Source organism: Microcaecilia unicolor, chromosome 5, assembly GCF_901765095.1.
Source record: "Microcaecilia unicolor chromosome 5, aMicUni1.1, whole genome shotgun sequence".
Taxonomy (NCBI): Eukaryota; Metazoa; Chordata; class Amphibia; order Gymnophiona; family Siphonopidae; genus Microcaecilia; species Microcaecilia unicolor.
In genome coordinates, this window is record NC_044035.1 from 120,013,321 (window position 1) to 120,030,442 (window position 17,122).

The window sequence follows — 17,122 nt, forward strand, 5'->3', positions numbered from 1 at the left end:
GGACCCCCTCTTAGGCCCCCCCCCCCCATGCAAATCAAGAAACTCTGTAGTGGTCTAGTGATTCCCCTTCCAGAACATCCCTTTGGTTCAGTGGACCCCAACCCTCCACTGAACCATCTCTCCCCCCATCAGGCAAGAATCGCCATAAGGACAGGTCCAGACCAGCTTATATTACCAGAGTGTGTGGCTGTCAAATGCAATTCTGGATGGATGAGTGTTGTCTGCGGTGTAAGGTGGGGAGGGGAACTTGGATTCATACCTTCCTGGAGTGCTGTCATCTTCATGAAAGTCGGCGGAAGGTTCTTCTTTTGGGGCAATTGGTGGGCACTCATATGGAATGGACTTATGATTTCTTGATGTTGGGCAGTTGGGAGGATCATTCTCAGGTGCCCACCACCAAAAACTGTATTGTTATGTGTGCCATTTTTACACTGCATGAACTCATTTTGCAACATTGGAGAACTGCCCCCAACTGGCAGCATCAACTACATCAGGTGGCCCAATTTGAACTCTGGTATCTTTATCATCATGGCAGGCTGTCTATGGTGTCTAAGAGGTGGCTGTGGAACAAACTATTGACACTTACATCATCTGGAGAGAGGGTTCCTGTTGACGATTCTTGAGGAGGTTTTTTTTTTGCCATGGTATATAAGGCCCTGTGTGGCATATTGCTCTGACTTTGAACACCCTTTATTTATTTTCTCTTCTTTCTTTCCCTTGGGATTCATTCACCTGTTGGGGGGGGGGGGGGGGGTGAGGGGGAGTGTGTATGTTTGGTTTCTTAAGGATATAAGTGGGGGTAAAATTGGATGGCAAGAGGCCTAAACCTGGTCTCTCTCTTGGATAAGAACCGAGTGGCAGCTGAGCTAGCTGAGTTTTCATGTTACTTTGTACCCTGGAGTATTGCTGCTTTGCTTCTGCTTGTTAGTTCTAACATTTTTCTGTCTGGCCTTTTGCTGTTGGTATAAATAAAGTGTAAAAAAAACAAACAAAAAAAAAAAAAGACAGTACAGACCTGCAGTAAAAGTTTTCACATTAAAGATAGGAGCTCAGGTCTGTGCATTGCTTGGAATACTCATTTTAATACTAATGAGCACATTGTAATGCGTTTGCAAAGAGTTGCTGGTAGCTGCTACAGGGAATAGTAAAATGGACACAGAACCATTTGTGCAATACAAAGTAAATAATGTTTGCTTTAGACAGGCCACAACCGGTCTAAAGCAAACGTTCCAAGCACGGTAAGCTTTGTGCATTGGGCCCTAGTGCTGTGCAGTTCAAACCCTGAGCCACGTAGTAGTGATGAAGAATGTAGCTTTAGACACTGCTGCTCTCTTCTGCCTCACTGTTAGCCAATCAACAGAAGGGTGCAGTGTGGGAGGTTCTGTGTGGGTATGTACTTTACATACCTGTGCCTGGCTGGCAATCACCTCCCCCCACCCGCCTGATTCATTCAACCACAGAAACATTTTTTGGCCTTTGTTATCAGGGAGATGCTTGGTAGATGCTTTAAAACAGTACTGCTGCCGGAATTCTGCGCAACTGCAGAGCGCAGAATTTGTGTAGAATTCCCCAGTCGCGCAGAATTCACAATTTCTCTGCAGAATGCTGCCCACTGCCCTACCTGAGCACTGAATGCCCTGATGGTCTAGTGGACTCTTCGGGGGCAGGAAAGAACCCCACACTCTTTCCTGCCCCGCTGCCGCCGCTCTCTCGCTAGTGCTGTGCTTTTTCAAAATGACCAGAGACTTCAAGCAGTAATCTCAGATTACCATTTAAAGTCTCGGTGGCCAACTGGAAAAAGCATGGTACCAGTGAGAGAGTGGCAGCAGCGAGGCAGGAAACAGTGGGGTTCTTTCCTAACCCCTGAAGAGGTTCTCCCACTGCAGCTCCTCCTCCCTTACCTCACGAGTGCAGGGGGTGGCTGGAGGGAGGGGATGTAAAAAAAAGAGGGGGTGATGTGGGTGGGAGGGAGGGGGCTACAAAAAAAATCTGAAAATTCTGTGCACAGAATTTTGATATTTTTTTGCCCAGAATTCCAGCAGACGTAAAAGAGGTATATGTTTCAAGCTTAGCATTTCTTAGTGTAGAAAAAAACACCCTATATGCTTTGTAAATTTATCGTCCTTTACAAAATCATGCTCTTTAGCCTCTTTAACCGAAGGGTTAGAAGGTAAAGCTTGCCTTTTTGCGGATGATACTAAGATTTGTAACAGAGTGGACACCCGGGAGGGAGTGGAAAACATGAAAAAGGATCTGCAGAAGCTAGAAAAATGGTGTTAAGGTTTGGCAATTAAAATTCAATGCGAAGAAATGCAAAGTGATACACTTAGTGAGTAGAAATCCACAGGAGACGTATGTGTTAGGCGGTGAGAGTCTGATACGTACGGACGGGGAAAGGGATCTTGGGGTGATAGTATCTGAGGATCTGAAGGCGACGAAACAGTGTGACAAGGCGGTGGCCGTAGCTAGAAGGTTGCTAGGCTATATAGAGAGAGGTGTGACCAGCAGAAGAAGAGAGGTTTTAATGCCCCTGTATATGTCGTTGGTGAGGCCCCACATGGAATATTGTGTTCAGTTTTGGAGGCCGTATCTTGCTAAGGATGTAAAAAGAATTGAAGCGGTGCAAAGAAAAGCTACAAGAATGGTATGGGATTTGCGTTACAAGACGTATGAGGAGAGACTTGCTGACCTGAACATGTACACCCTGGAGGAAAGGAGGAACAGGGGTGATATGATACAGACGTTCAAATATTTGAAAGGTATTAATCCGCAAACGAACCTTTTCCGTAGATGGGAAAGCGGTAGAACTAGAGGACTTGAAATGAGATTGAAGGGGGCAGACTCAAGAGTGGTGGATACTTGGAATGCCCTCCCGCGGGAGGTGGTGGAGATGAAAACGGTAACAGAATTCAAAAATGTGTGGGATAAACATAAAGGAATCCTGTTCAGAAGGAATGGATCCTCGGAAGCTTAGCAGAGATTGGGTGGCAGAGCCGGTGGTGGGAGGCGGGGCTAGTGCTGGGCAGATCTCTACGGTCTGTGCCCTGAAAATGTCAGATACAAATCAAGGTCAGGTATACACAAAAAGTAGCACATATGAGTTTATCTTCTTGGGCAGACTGGATGGACCGTGCAGGTCTTTCTCTGCCGTCATCTACTATGTTACTATATTACTATGTTTAGGTATTGGTTTTCACACACAAGCCCTTTTCTTCTTGTACTAAGGTTTGTTTAAGTTAATATAGCTTAATTCTCCATTTAAATTAGACTGGGAAACTATTCTAGGCTGAAATATTGATTGCCTTCTACTTATGCTGATAATAATGGAGTTAATGTTAAAATTCCATACACATACAATGTGTGAAAGTAAGGGAAAAAAAAAAAGACTTATCACCTTAACGTATTTTTGAAGCAAATGTCAGTGCCTCAACATTCACTTTAAGGGCAAAGAGAAAAAATGTGCTATTCAATTATAGTTGAGTAAATTGAGACAAAGAACCAGTGCATAGTTACTCAGAGCCAGTGCCTGAGAGGAGATCACAACTTAAGTCCTGTGTTCTCAATATCTATCATCAGAAATTAGCATTTTTCCTACCTCGCCTAATAAAGTCTTCTCAATCCTTCCTTTAACAAGGCGGGCATAGTCAGCATCGTTGTCCTTATCCAGATGAGCAGTGATAATAGGTGTGCTATCCCAAACAGGTAAAAAATATATATATATATATATATTAATACTATTATATTAGCCTGACAAACCATTCTGGTTAAAATAACTTTACTGTAGACTGTATCTTGTAATTAACATGACTAATGCCAATAGGAAATAGGGATTATATTACGTTTTACTTTTCATACACTTAGCTCCTTCAATACAAAACAGTAATTAACCAGGCTTATATCACACAAGAAAAGAAACACAACGCACTGTTGGAGCAGTGAGGAATTTCAAGCATGTCAGAGAAATGGAGAATTTGATGGCATCAAAGAGAGAATATACTTCAAGGTCCATACAATTATCCATAAGATCATATCAGGAGAATCCCCCAGTTATATGAACAACCTGATTGACCTCCCAGTTAGAAATAGAACAATGTCATCGCGAACATACCTCAATCTACACCTCCCAAACTGCAAAGGTGTCAAGTACAAAACATACTATGCATCCAGTTTCTCCTTTCTGGGTAGTCAACTTTGGAATGCTCTCCCAAGACCCATCCGAGCTATTAATAACTATTTACCTTTCAGGAAAATGTTAAAGTCCCATTTTTTCAAGCAAGTTTACCCTAATGGACCAGTTTAATTCCACCAGATCACCTACGATACTCCTGCTAAGACGTTGACGCTTACTCTGACCCCAATGTTATACTTAGTCCCTCATCTTCTTCCCTCCATCCTTTACCATTTCCCTCCCATTCTCCTTCCCTTTCACCTATCATATCCTTGTCTACCTTCCCTATTGTAGTTCATTACCTTCTTTTCACATGTCCTTTGTAATGCCTTTCATAATGTAAGTAGTTATGATCACAATTTATAATACTGTTCCTACAATTCCTTGTTTTTACTGTATTCTTTACCATGTAAGATGCTTTCTTTTACTATGTAAGCCGCACTGGACCTGCTGTATGTGGGAAGAGCGGGGTACAAATGTAATAAATAAATTAATTAAAGCACCTTGGGTCCACTTTCATTACTGGTGCAATGCCACAGACCTAAGACTCTGGTTTTCCCCTCACTTCTTCACATCTAGAGATCCTCTGTATTTAAATCAGGCTGTCTTAATGGGGAGGTTATTCCATCTATTTAAATCACCAGTACTTATTCTTTGTTTCCAACTGTTGCGTTGAAAGGTACTGTTTTCAGTAAGTGTAAAGCAAGCTAGATATTAGCTCTTTTTATGTTGCTATGTCCTTTGCTAAATGCCACAAAAAGAGAAATTGCTCCACTTTACTAAAAAGGGAAGTGAGACTGCTTACATTGTGCTGTTTTACATAAACATATCTCACATAGATTACAACTGTTAAAGGGATAATCCTCAGCAGTGAGAATTAAGTAAATCTAGGAAGAACCATTGTTTTTGACTGCCAAAATTCTCTCCACCTCCCCACTATCAGTCTACTCTACTTTCCTAAATCTGCAAAGATTTTTCAAAGCAGTGGTTTATAAACCATGGGGCTGATATTCAGATTGTGGGAGTTAGCCAGGCTGTCTCTCGCGGTTGGCACCGAGACTGGATATTCAATGCCTGGCCGTTTATGGTGACTGGCATTGAATATCCGGTTGAATTTTGGCCGGTTTAACTTTAACCAGCCAAGCTGATATTCGGCCCTGGCTGGTTACGTTTAAACTGGCCAAAGATATTCCAGCTATTTTGGCTGCCAAACTAAGCCAGCAATGTGCTAAATATTGGGATTTATTAACCGCCTTTATGAAGAGATTCGCCCAAGGCAGTGTACAGTAGATACAGTTTAATATAATGGCTGTGCCTTACAGAAGTACTTTTTTTTTTTCCTTTTAAATAGATCAAAAGTTGACACTCGTTTACTAAACTAACTTTATATATTTCATATATTTCTTGACAAGCTTTCAGGAGCTGACAAACCCTAGCTCACGTCTGAAAACTAAAACTAACTTTTCGGGTTTTTTGGGTTTTTTTGCAGATGTGAATGAGCAAGGGAGTGTCAGCTCCAAACAGTCAAGAAACATATGATAAACCCAATAAAAAGGCATTTATTTTTTGTTAATCTTCATTTCTGTGCATCCAGGTGGACTACTACAGTAACCACATAATTTATCCCATGCAACATCTGAAACAAAGTTTGTACTTAAAGGTACCTTATTGCTTTTGAAGCATTGATTATTTCTTTGATTCGAGGAACACCCAGAGTAATGTTCATGGAGGCAACACCTGCAAAGTGGAACGTCTTCAGTGTCATTTGTGTGCCAGGCTCGCCAATGCTCTGAGCACACAGAGCTCCTACTGCAGACCCAGGCTCCATTTGTGCTCTAAGGACAAATAACCAAATATCAAACCAGATGCCCTTTCCAAGAAGTCTAGTGTGCTTGCTGGTATTAACACCATGCAATCTCAAGAAAATCATTTAACTGACAAAACCAAGAGATCACAATATAAGGTATGGTATAATATGCTACATTACAATGTCAATAAAACACAAGAAATACAATAAAACATTTTTAATAGATACCATAGGGTGTAAGCAAAGATGGAACATATAGATAAGATACAGGAATTAGAAAATAAAAGGACTAATTTAAAACAAAGTTGCAGTGAGGTCAGAAAGGTGCTTGAATATTATCTCAGCCAGGATAAGAGTGGATCAAAATGTTCTACTACAGTATATGCAGCCAGTTCATCTCCTTATGTATGTGACTAGCAAGTTAGTTACTTCTTCCATTAAAGGCCTAGGTGAAGAGCCAAGCTTGCTCCTACTTCCTGAAGTAGAAATGCTTTGCTATTTCATTTAGTTTTTACTGTTCAGTACGTGGCAAATAGAGACATTTATTTTATTATATGTAGTTCTCAAAATATAGCAAACCAAGAAAAGATAGCATTAGTTCATATATTTCATAAAAAGAAAATACCAATAATCAAAAAAGGAACCAACTACCTATAATCCACATAATGGAGAATTTGCCAAGTAAACAAACTATCCCATTAAAAAAAAACCAACATTACGTCTCATATTCTCTCTCAATAGCTCGAATCACTAAAAAGATGAAACATTAAACAGAAGAAATTTTTGATAGAAAAGATGAAAGTAAATGTAATGGTTTCACAAAGGAATATCTGTTCCATTGATAACACACAAGGCATTTACATGGGAAACGGAGGGGGAAAAAAGTAGCCCCTAATACCATACCCATGGCTTAAGCTGTAAAAAAAAACCTTCTTCCAAACTTTTGTGTCTTCTAGCACCATAAGGGAACAGCATCACCCTCTGAGCACAAAATGAAAAACTACCTTAAATTTAAAATGTTATTCTAAAAAACCAGAGTCACAAGGAGATTTCCGGCACAGGCAGCTCCTTGTGACTCTGGGCAAGTCACTTAACCCTCCATTGCCTGCCGCATTGAGCCTGCCATGAGTGGGAAAGCGCGGGGTTCAAATGTAACAAAAAAAATGATCAATCTCATCACACATAACTATGACCAAGGGGGCCCAAGCCGGAACGTTATCTGAGGATTCAAGGAATGCTGAGATATTAAGGTTGTCCACTGCCCCCAGTAGAGTCCAGACCACGTTCTTCTCTGTTCTCTTCTCTTCCATGAGGGTACTACTACTTATCAAAGGTAGTACCATTTTGGACACCTTGGTATCTTCTGGTTTTTCAATCTTTAAAGAATCCCTTAGATACATTAGCCAAAGTTCTTCCAGAGATAGATACCTTGTTTTGGGAAAATTCAATAGTCAAGTTACTTCTGCATATACAGTGGGGGAAATAAGTATTTGATCCCTTGCTGATTTTGTAAGTTTGCCCACTGACAAAGACATGAGCAGCCCATAATTGAAGGGTAGGTTATTGGTAACAGTGAGAGATAGCACATCACAAATTAAATCCGGAAAATCACATTGTGGAAAGTATATGAATTTATTTGCATTCTGCAGAGGGAAATAAGTATTTGATCCCCCACCAACCAGTAAGAGATCTGGCCCCTACAGACCAGGTAGATGCTCCAAATCAACTCGTTACCTGCATGACAGACAGCTGTCGGCAATGGTCACCTGTATGAAAGACACCTGTCCACAGACTCAGTGAATCAGTCAGACTCTAACCTCTACAAAATGGCCAAGAGCAAGGAGCTGTCTAAGGATGTCAGGGACAAGATCATACACCTGCACAAGGCTGGAATGGGCTACAAAACCATCAGTAAGACGCTGGGCGAGAAGGAGACAACTGTTGGTGCCATAGTAAGAAAATGGAAGAAGTACAAAATGACTGTCAATCGACAAAGATCTGGGGCTCCACGCAAAATCTCACCTTGTGGGGTATCCTTGATCATGAGGAAGGTTAGAAATCAGCCTACAACTACAAGGGGGGAACTTGTCAATGATCTCAAGGCAGCTGGGACCACTGTCACCACGAAAACCATTGGTAACACATTACGACATAACGGATTGCAATCCTGCAGTGCCCGCAAGGTCCCCCTGCTCCGGAAGGCACATGTGACGGCCCGTCTGAAGTTTGCCAGTGAACACCTGGATGATGCCGAGAGTGATTGGGAGAAGGTGCTGTGGTCAGATGAGACAAAAATTGAGCTCTTTGGCATGAACTCAACTCGCCGTGTTTGGAGGAAGAGAAATGCTGCCTATGACCCAAAGAACACCGTCCCCACTGTCAAGCATGGAGGTGGAAATGTTATGTTTTGGGGGTGTTTCTCTGCTAAGGGCACAGGACTACTTCACCGCATCAATGGGAGAATGGATGGGGCCATGTACCGTACAATTCTGAGTGACAACCTCCTTCCCTCCGCCAGGGCCTTAAAAATGGGTCGTGGCTGGGTCTTCCAGCACGACAATGACCCAAAACATACAGCCAAGGCAACAAAGGAGTGGCTCAGGAAGAAGCACATTAGGGTCATGGAGTGGCCTAGCCAGTCACCAGACCTTAATCCCATTGAAAACTTATGGAGGGAGCTGAAGCTGCGAGTTGCCAAGCGACAGCCCAGAACTCTTAATGATTTAGAGATGATCTGCAAAGAGGAGTGGACCAAAATTCCTCCTGACATGTGTGCAAACCTCATCATCAACTACAGAAGACGTCTGACCGCTGTGCTTGCCAACAAGGGTTTTGCCACCAAGTATTAGGTCTTGTTTGCCAGAGGGATCAAATACTTATTTCCCTCTGCAGAATGCAAATAAATTCATATACTTTCCACAATGTGATTTTCCGGATTTAATTTGTGATGTGCTATCTCTCACTGTTACCAATAACCTACCCTTCAATTATGGGCTGCTCATGTCTTTGTCAGTGGGCAAACTTACAAAATCAGCAAGGGATCAAATACTTATTTCCCCCACTGTATGCTCCATAGTTTCTAGTTTCATATGTAACAAGTTGTCCTTAATAAAAGGTCTACTTGTTCCCTGAAATGAATAAGTGACCAAAGTTTCCACTTTATTTTCTAACTTAGCCAGTCTTTTATCCTGCTCAGTCATTTTCTCCACGATCTGTATGGTCAAACTCTCCTTAGCTTCCAACACTGATTTTTACAGTTGATACTCCTTCATTAGCAGCCCAAGCTTCTTCCTGTGGCATTGATTCAAACTGTATACTTCTGGATCACCAGCTGGGACTCTCAGGGATTACGGTGGGGTTCAGCAGCCACTGGAGCTCAGCATCAAATCTGGCTCTGCCTGAGTGTGCTCCACTTCTCTCTTGAGATCTAGTAGGTGTGATGGGGTAAGATAACCATAAGCCCCCAGACAGATGGTTTGGAAACAAAAAAAACAGAAGCTTTTGTTTTCTTCTTCCCCATCACCATGAGACAGCCATTAAAAGTAAAAATTCAGCCAAACATACCTAGAACAGTCTCACACAAATCTAATCAAGGCACAGTCTTTGAATCCCTAATACATTTTAAATATGTGCATTACATGTCTTTTTCTACCATTCCTTGTGTTTATAAAACACAGCTAAAACAGTTATATAACCCCTCCTGAGCCCCCCCAAACCTATCTAATAGAAACTATTTCACTCCACCTTACTTCAAAGTAATAAAAGCAACTGCTTCAACTTCTAAAATAAAAATAGATCAACCACCTTCAACTACTGAGAAGCCAAGATTCCACCAACTTCTGAAATCTAAGTTACATAAGTATATAAGTGTTGCCAGAATGGGACAGACCGAAGGTCCATCAAGCCCAGTATCATGTTTCTAATAGTGGCCAATCCAGGTCACAAGTACCTGGCAAGATCCCAAAACAGTACAATACATTGTATGCTGCTTATACTAGAAATAAGCAGTGGATTTTCCCAGGTCCATTTTAATAATGGCTTATGGACTTTTCTTTTAGGAAGCTTGCCAAACCTTTTTTAAACCCTGCTAAGCTAATTGCTTTTACCACATTCTCTAGCAACAAATTCCAAAGTTTAATTACACGCTGAGTGAAGATATATTTTCTCCGATTGGTTTTAAATTTACTACAGTGTAGCTTCATTGCATGCCCCCTAGTCCTAGTATTTTTCAAAAGAGTAAACAAGTGATTCAGATCTACCCATTCCACTCATTATTTTATAGACCTCTATCATATCTCCCTTCAGCCATCTTTTCTCCAAGCTGAAGAGCCCTAGCCATTTCAGCCTTTCCTCATAGGAAAGTCATCCCATCCCCTTTATCATTTTTGTTGCCCTTCTCTGTACCTTTTCTAATTCCACTATATCTTTTTTGAGACGCGGTGACCAGAATTGCACACAGTATTCAAGGTGCGGTCGCACCATGGAGCAATATAAAGGCATTGTAACACTCTCATTTTTATTTTCCATTCGTTTCCTAATAATACCTAACATTCTATTTGCTTTCTTTGCCACCATAGCACACTGAGCAGAGGGTTTCAAAGTATCGTCAACGATGACTCCTAGATCCTTCTCCTGGTCAGCAACTTCTAACGTGAACCTTGCATCACATTGCTATAAGTTCGGGTTCCTCTTTCCCACATGCATCACTTTGCACTTGCTCACATTAATCATCATCTGCCATTTGGATGCCCAGTCTCCCAGTCTCTTAAGGTCGTCCTGCAATTTTTCACAATGCTCTTGGCATTTTAACAACTTTGAATAACTTTGTGTCACTGTTAAATTCAATTACCTCACTAGTTATTCTCATATCTAGATCATTTATAAATATGTTAAAAAGCAGCGGTCCCAACACAGACCCCTGCCGATAAAGCAACTGATTCCATAACCAAGGAACAAGACGTACAAAAGCCTGAACTCTTGTATGTTGCAACTTAAGAAAAGAAGGCACTCTCAACAATAACTACTGGGAGGAGCAAAAAGTTCTTGAAGGAGTATCAGGAGTCACAAGATATAGAAGGTATCCTTAATGACGAGCCTTAAAAAAAACATTTTTTAAAACTTTAAGGGGATAATATTCAGCCGGCAGTGGTCAGTGCTTTTTTAAACACCAACAGCTGCCACCAAAATTATGTCCAAATATTCCCTCCCAGGCTGTGTCCAAGTACCAACATGAAATATCTGGGCCTGTGCAGCTGGCTGGAACTTAATCAGATAACTGCTGTTAATCAGCCTTTGACCTATTTATTTGGTTAATTTGGCAGGTTAACTTAACCAGTTAAGGGCTAAATATTGGCCTTCATCTCGTTAAGTGCTGATTCTATCTGATTCGGCCCTTGGACCACCTGCACAATTGTTGGTTTCGGCTTTAGTGGTTACAGGGATACTCAGCAGCATTATCTGGGTTAAGTACTGCTGAATATACCCTCAGGGCCTGGTCAGCATGAGTTAACTGGATAAATACTTCTCTTAACAGGTTAACTCGCTTTGACTATCGACCCTTAAATTTCTATCAATAGGATGCAAACAGGAGTGACCCTGGATGATACAGGATGTCTTGAGGATTTTTATAGTCTTAATAACCAAATGCATGATAGCTGTTATAGGGAAAGCTAAGTATCTTTGAGTCCCATTTTGGCTTTAATTTCATGGAACTGTTATAAAAGTGACTGTTGTGGAACTGAGTTAAGTGGACATGCTTATTTTTGAGGATAGTTTGTGTCGGTGTTGGTTTTTTCAATGGTGGCTTTTTCTCGCTAAACAATTTTTTTTGTTATATTCAGGAAGTTGTTTCCCACCATTGTTTTTTCAGCCAGACAGAAGCCTGTAAATGAATCCCTATTGAGGTTTGTTAAAGTCCAAGACTTTCCTTGTGTTATTTAAATTATAAGCATACATCCTTACTATCACAAAACGCCTAGCCTCCCGCCTGGGGTTACTCCGTGGCCACTGAGAGAGTGATAGCTGTTATAGGGAAAGCTAGTATCATTTGAGTCTCATTTTGCTTTATTTTCATGGAACAGTTATAAAAGTGACTGTTGTGAAACCGAGTTAACTGGGCACATTGGTTTTTGAGGATAGTTTGTGTCAGTGTTTTTTTTTCAATGGTGGCTTTTTCTCCCTAAATAATTTTTTTTGTTATATTCAGGGAGTTGTCTTCCACCATTGTTTTTTTTCAGCCAGATGGAAGCCTATGATTGAAACCCCACTAAGGTTTGTTAAAAAGTCCAAGACTTTCCTCGGTGTGTTTGCTTTCTGTTATTTAAATTATAAGCGTATATCCTTACTAAGACGCACTCACATTTCCAGTGCGCACTAAAAATAGGCGCATGCTAAACATTAGAGACACCCATAGGAATACATTAGTGTCTCTAACGTTTAGCATGCACTAAAAACGTGAGTGCGCCTTAGTAAAAGACCTCCTAAGTGTCTATTTTAACAGTTCTAAGAGCAATGGTAGTTGTTTCAAGTATTTTGAGTGATCTAATATATAATGGCATGCCACCACCCCCTCTAAAATTAAAAACTGACACTCTAGAATCACAATGTCCCACTAGTTATTCTTCCACTAGATATTAGAAATGTTTATTATGTTAATATATTTAAACTCCACACATTCTCTCTAATTTTTTTAAAGACTCCTGGCACTGTATTCTTTTTCACAATTTGTTTATTGGCTGTTGATCTAATTATTTTGGCATCTGTTTTTATTTTTCCACATCTTCAATATCAGAATACAACAAAAAAACAGTACACACATACCTCATGTATTTATCCCTACAAGTCTCCAGAAATTTCTCCAACTGGCTTGGAGTAATTCTATCCAATTGGTATAATACACGAGGCTAGGAAAGCAAGGAAGATTTAAAATGGTTAAAAAAAAAAAAAAAAAAGGACAAGCTGTGAGGATTACATTTTCAAAACATTTTATTGCATAAGATGTTTGTGAAAGCCTTGTGATGTGTTACCTCTGTTGTACCGTTATCATTAATGCCATATTTGTCTCGGGTTTTCTTGATCTTTTCAGAAACATCCTTAACAAATTTTTTTATCTCCTAAAATAAAAAAGTGAAACAGGCATGTTGGTCATTATCAAATTTAGAATGACACTAGTCCAATAACATATAACCGTTGATAAGCAATCTTACTGTACACACATAATTAAGACATAGCTTAGTTATCACAGTCAATACTATTCCTTCTAGGTGAGCAGAGTCAAGTATACTAGAAACTTTAAAAGGGGTAGCCATGTCAGTTTGGTGTTACAAAATGACCGAGGCAGGTGGTACCTTAGAGACTAACCAATTTATAGAGGCACAAGCTTTCAGATAGAAAAGTGAAGTCTAGTCATCACAAGCTCTTGCTTCAATAAACTGGTTAAATCTATAAAATGCGACGTACCTCTTGTAATCCGTTGGGTTGGTCGTGAGCCCTTGGGCCCTGGCCGAGGCCGGCAGGGCGCCGACCCAGGCCAAGGGGAGACCGACCCACCACCGCACACCCCAGCTACACAATACCCCCTAAGCTACCCCTCCCCACAATCCCTCAGGAAGAAGGGAAATAGGCATTCAGGCGGGCCTCGCAGCCGAACCGGAACCCACGCACACAGAGCCACTCGTGCGAGCCTCACGGCTGAACTGGAACCCAATCACACACAGGGAGGGGGTGAAAGAACCCAGAGGGCCCCAAGATGCCAGATACGCGCTGAAGACCAGCAATAGGGGAGAGGGGGAAACAAAGGACCAGAGCGGGCCACGCCCACCCAGGGGACTAGCGCAGGACAGGGGAACTAACACAGCAACCCCCCCCCCCCCCCCAGGTTAGGAGCCCCAGGCAGAAGCCAGAGGAACCAGACACAAAAGGAAGGCAGAAAGCCTTTGCCTCAAACCCACTGTAGACAGAGGCACACAGAACACAAAGGGTTAAGCTTGTAGAGCCAGCAGAGAGAGAGTGCCATAAATCAAGGAACAATCAGAGAGAACCTTCCCCTCCCGAGAAGGAGCGGGCCCATCCAACAAACACACTGGCAGAGGCAGGAATACAATACACACAGTACACAAAGGGTTAAACTCACTGAGCCAGCAGGCCGGGACACTGGGAAGAGAAATCCTTAAAACAAACAAACAAAGGAGAAGCTCTCACTCAGCCCAGTTGAAATAGGTTGGAAAAATCCCTCTTACTTGTTAGCATCCCTCTACTTTTTTTATTACATTTTACCCTCCTCCTCTCTTCCTATACACTTCCTTCCACTGCCTCTAGAAGTAGCAGCCTAATGGTTAGTGCAGTGGGATAAGAACTTGGGAAACTGGGTTTGGTTCCCACTGTGGTCCCCTGAGGTCCTGGGCAAGTCACTTAACCTTCCATTTCCCCCAGGGACAAAAACTTTTATTGTGAGCCCACTAGGTACAGAGAAAGTACCTGCATATAATAAATGTAAAACTGCTTTAGTTGTACCACAGAAAGGTGGTATAACAAGTTCTTGACCCTGCAGCTAACCTCTCTGTTCTTCCATCTTTCCTGATGTCATCAAACCCCTTCTCCTCCTTTGTAGAGATATCAACACACAGGACTAGTCACGCAATATGTTGGTCAGAGAGAGTGAATCTGTTTTGTATGTTAGATTCAAGTCATGTATTACATCTCTGTAAACTACAACTACAAAAAATAAAAAAACATCACTAAGTCTCAGACATGCCAAGAAAACTTCATAAAGCAGTCAAGGAATTAAATTCATGCAACTGAGTTCAGAAAATTGGAAATTAACAAAAATGTAACAAAGTACATGTAAGTACATAAGTATTGCCATACTGGGACAGACCACAGGTCCATCAAGCCCAGCATCCTGTTTCCAACAGTGGCTAATCCAGGTCACAAATACCTGGCAAAATCCCAAAAAAGTACAAAACATTTTATAATGGTTAGGCCAGAAATAGTGGATTTTCCCCGTCCATTTAATAATGGTCTATAGATTTTTCCTTTAGGAAGCCATCCAGACCTTTTTTTAAACCCCACTAAGCTAACCGCCTTTACCACATTCTTTGGCAACAAATTCCAGAGCTTAATTACACGTTGAGTGAAGAAAAATTTCTCTAAGTCGTATTAAATGTATTACTTTGTAGCTTCATCGCATGCCCCCTAGTCCTAGTATTTTTGGAAAGAGTAAACAAATGATTCACGTCTACCTGTTCCACTCTACTCATTAATTTATATACCTCTATCATATCCCCCTAAGCAGTCTCTTCTCCAAGATGAAGAGCTCTAGACACTTCAGCTTTTCCTCATAGGGAAGTCATCTCATCCCCTTTATCATTTTTGTTGCCCTTCTCTGTACCTTTTCTAATTCCACTATATCTTTTTTGAAATGCCGTGACCAGAATTAAACACAGTATTCAAGGTGCGGTCGCACCATGGATTGATATAAAGGTATTATAACGTACTCACTTTTGTTTTCCATTCCTTTCCTAATAATACCTAACATTCTATTTGCTTTCTTAACCGCCACAGCACACTGAGCAGAGGGTTTCAATGTATCATCAACGACGCTGAGATCCCTTTCTTGGTCGGTGACTCCTAACGTGGAACCTTGCATTACGTAGCAATAGTTCGGGTTCCTCTTTCCCACATGAATCACTTTTCACTTGCTCACATTAAACGTCATCTGCCATTCAGACGCCCAGTCTCCCAGTCTCGTAAGGTCCTCTTGTAATTTTTCACAATCCTCTCGTGATTTAACAACTTTGAATAACTTTGTGTTGTCAGCAAATTTAATTACCTCACTAGTTACTCCCATCTCTATTTATAAATATGTTAAAAAGCAGTGGTCCCAGCACAGACCCCTGCGGAACCCCTCTATCTACCCTTCTCCATTGAGAATACTGACCATTTAACCCTATTCTCTGTTTTCTATCTTTTAACCAGTTTTTAATCCACAATAAGACACTACCTCCTATCCCATGACTCTCCAACTTCTTCTGGAGTCAACTGGCACCCTCTGATCAAGGATTCAAGATTGGATCCCTCTGATCCATTCACTAAGTTGACTTCTCTCACAGACCGTGAATGAAAACAACAGCTCAGCAACAAATTAAAAATGTCACTTGACCACTAGGCAGGAAAAGGCATATTACATTTGAGTAGGGGTGGGCAACTATTAAAATTTTTAATTGCATTTTACCATGGTATACATTTTGGGTCGTAACATAATTCAAACCATTCTGTGGTCTAGGAAGTTTAATATTTACTACACCAATGCTTATAAACAGACATAAGTGGAGTACTATATCCAAAAACTCTTTCCCTGGAGGTCCTGGCATTTCTCTTCCCCTATCAACCTCCCAGCACAGCTCCAGCCATACCCTTCTTCCTCCCTCTCTCCCAGTACATCCCAAGCCCCCATCCTCCCTTCCATCACAGTCCCAGCTCTCTCCCTCTCTTGCAGCACAGCTCTTGCAGCACATCTTCCAAGAATAATATCCAAGTGACTCCATTCTTCCTTCTCTGAATCATAACGACCATGAAGATGTTCTATGAGAATTTCCATGTCTTGATATGAACCCAGTCAGCCCAATCAATTCAAAATTGTAGGTCTCAATGTTTGTTTCTAGTGAGCAGCAATCTCACGTTTGCTACCACCAGAGTAATTTCAGTCTAGTCTGCCAGCATGATCCCCTCTGATTATGAAGGCCCAATAAATAGGCCCTTGGATCCAGGGGAAATCACTTAACCAAACCTCAAGTCAAATGAGCCACCACCCCTGACCAAAGAGCTGTATCTTCCTACATTCCCACCATGCATGGAAAAAAGCACCTTTAGCTTCTAAGCACTTACAGCAAATATCCATATTTACAGAAGGAAACATAGCTAATAATCTATCAGGCATATAGTCCCACCTGGAATGCACTTTATATGCATTTTCTTTAATCAGAACACAAATAGAGGATTTCTGCACTTCCAAGCTCCAGCACTCTTTTCCCTCTTCCTCTCTCACAGCATGGCTCAAGTACACGTTTCCTCTCCCTGTCTCCAAGGAAAGCTCTAGCACAAAGAGACCTCTATTCTATTCATGGTTCAACCAGTTATTCAAACATAGC

The 17,122-nt window shown here is 41.4% G+C and overlaps 1 protein-coding gene across 1 annotated transcript in view; it reads right to left on the bottom strand.

Annotated features, from left to right (window-relative positions):
* The window catches only part of POLR3A (RNA polymerase III subunit A), a 206,841-nt gene that overhangs the window by 24,684 nt on the left and 165,035 nt on the right, over nt 1-17,122 (bottom strand). The window contains exons 22-25 of the mRNA XM_030203237.1: nt 13,001-13,087; nt 12,795-12,877; nt 5,833-6,003; nt 3,596-3,689 (exon numbers count right to left, since the gene is read on the bottom strand). Coding sequence (XP_030059097.1) covers nt 3,596-3,689; nt 5,833-6,003; nt 12,795-12,877; nt 13,001-13,087 — 435 coding nt within the window. The remainder of the gene's footprint in view (nt 1-3,595; nt 3,690-5,832; nt 6,004-12,794; nt 12,878-13,000; nt 13,088-17,122) is intronic.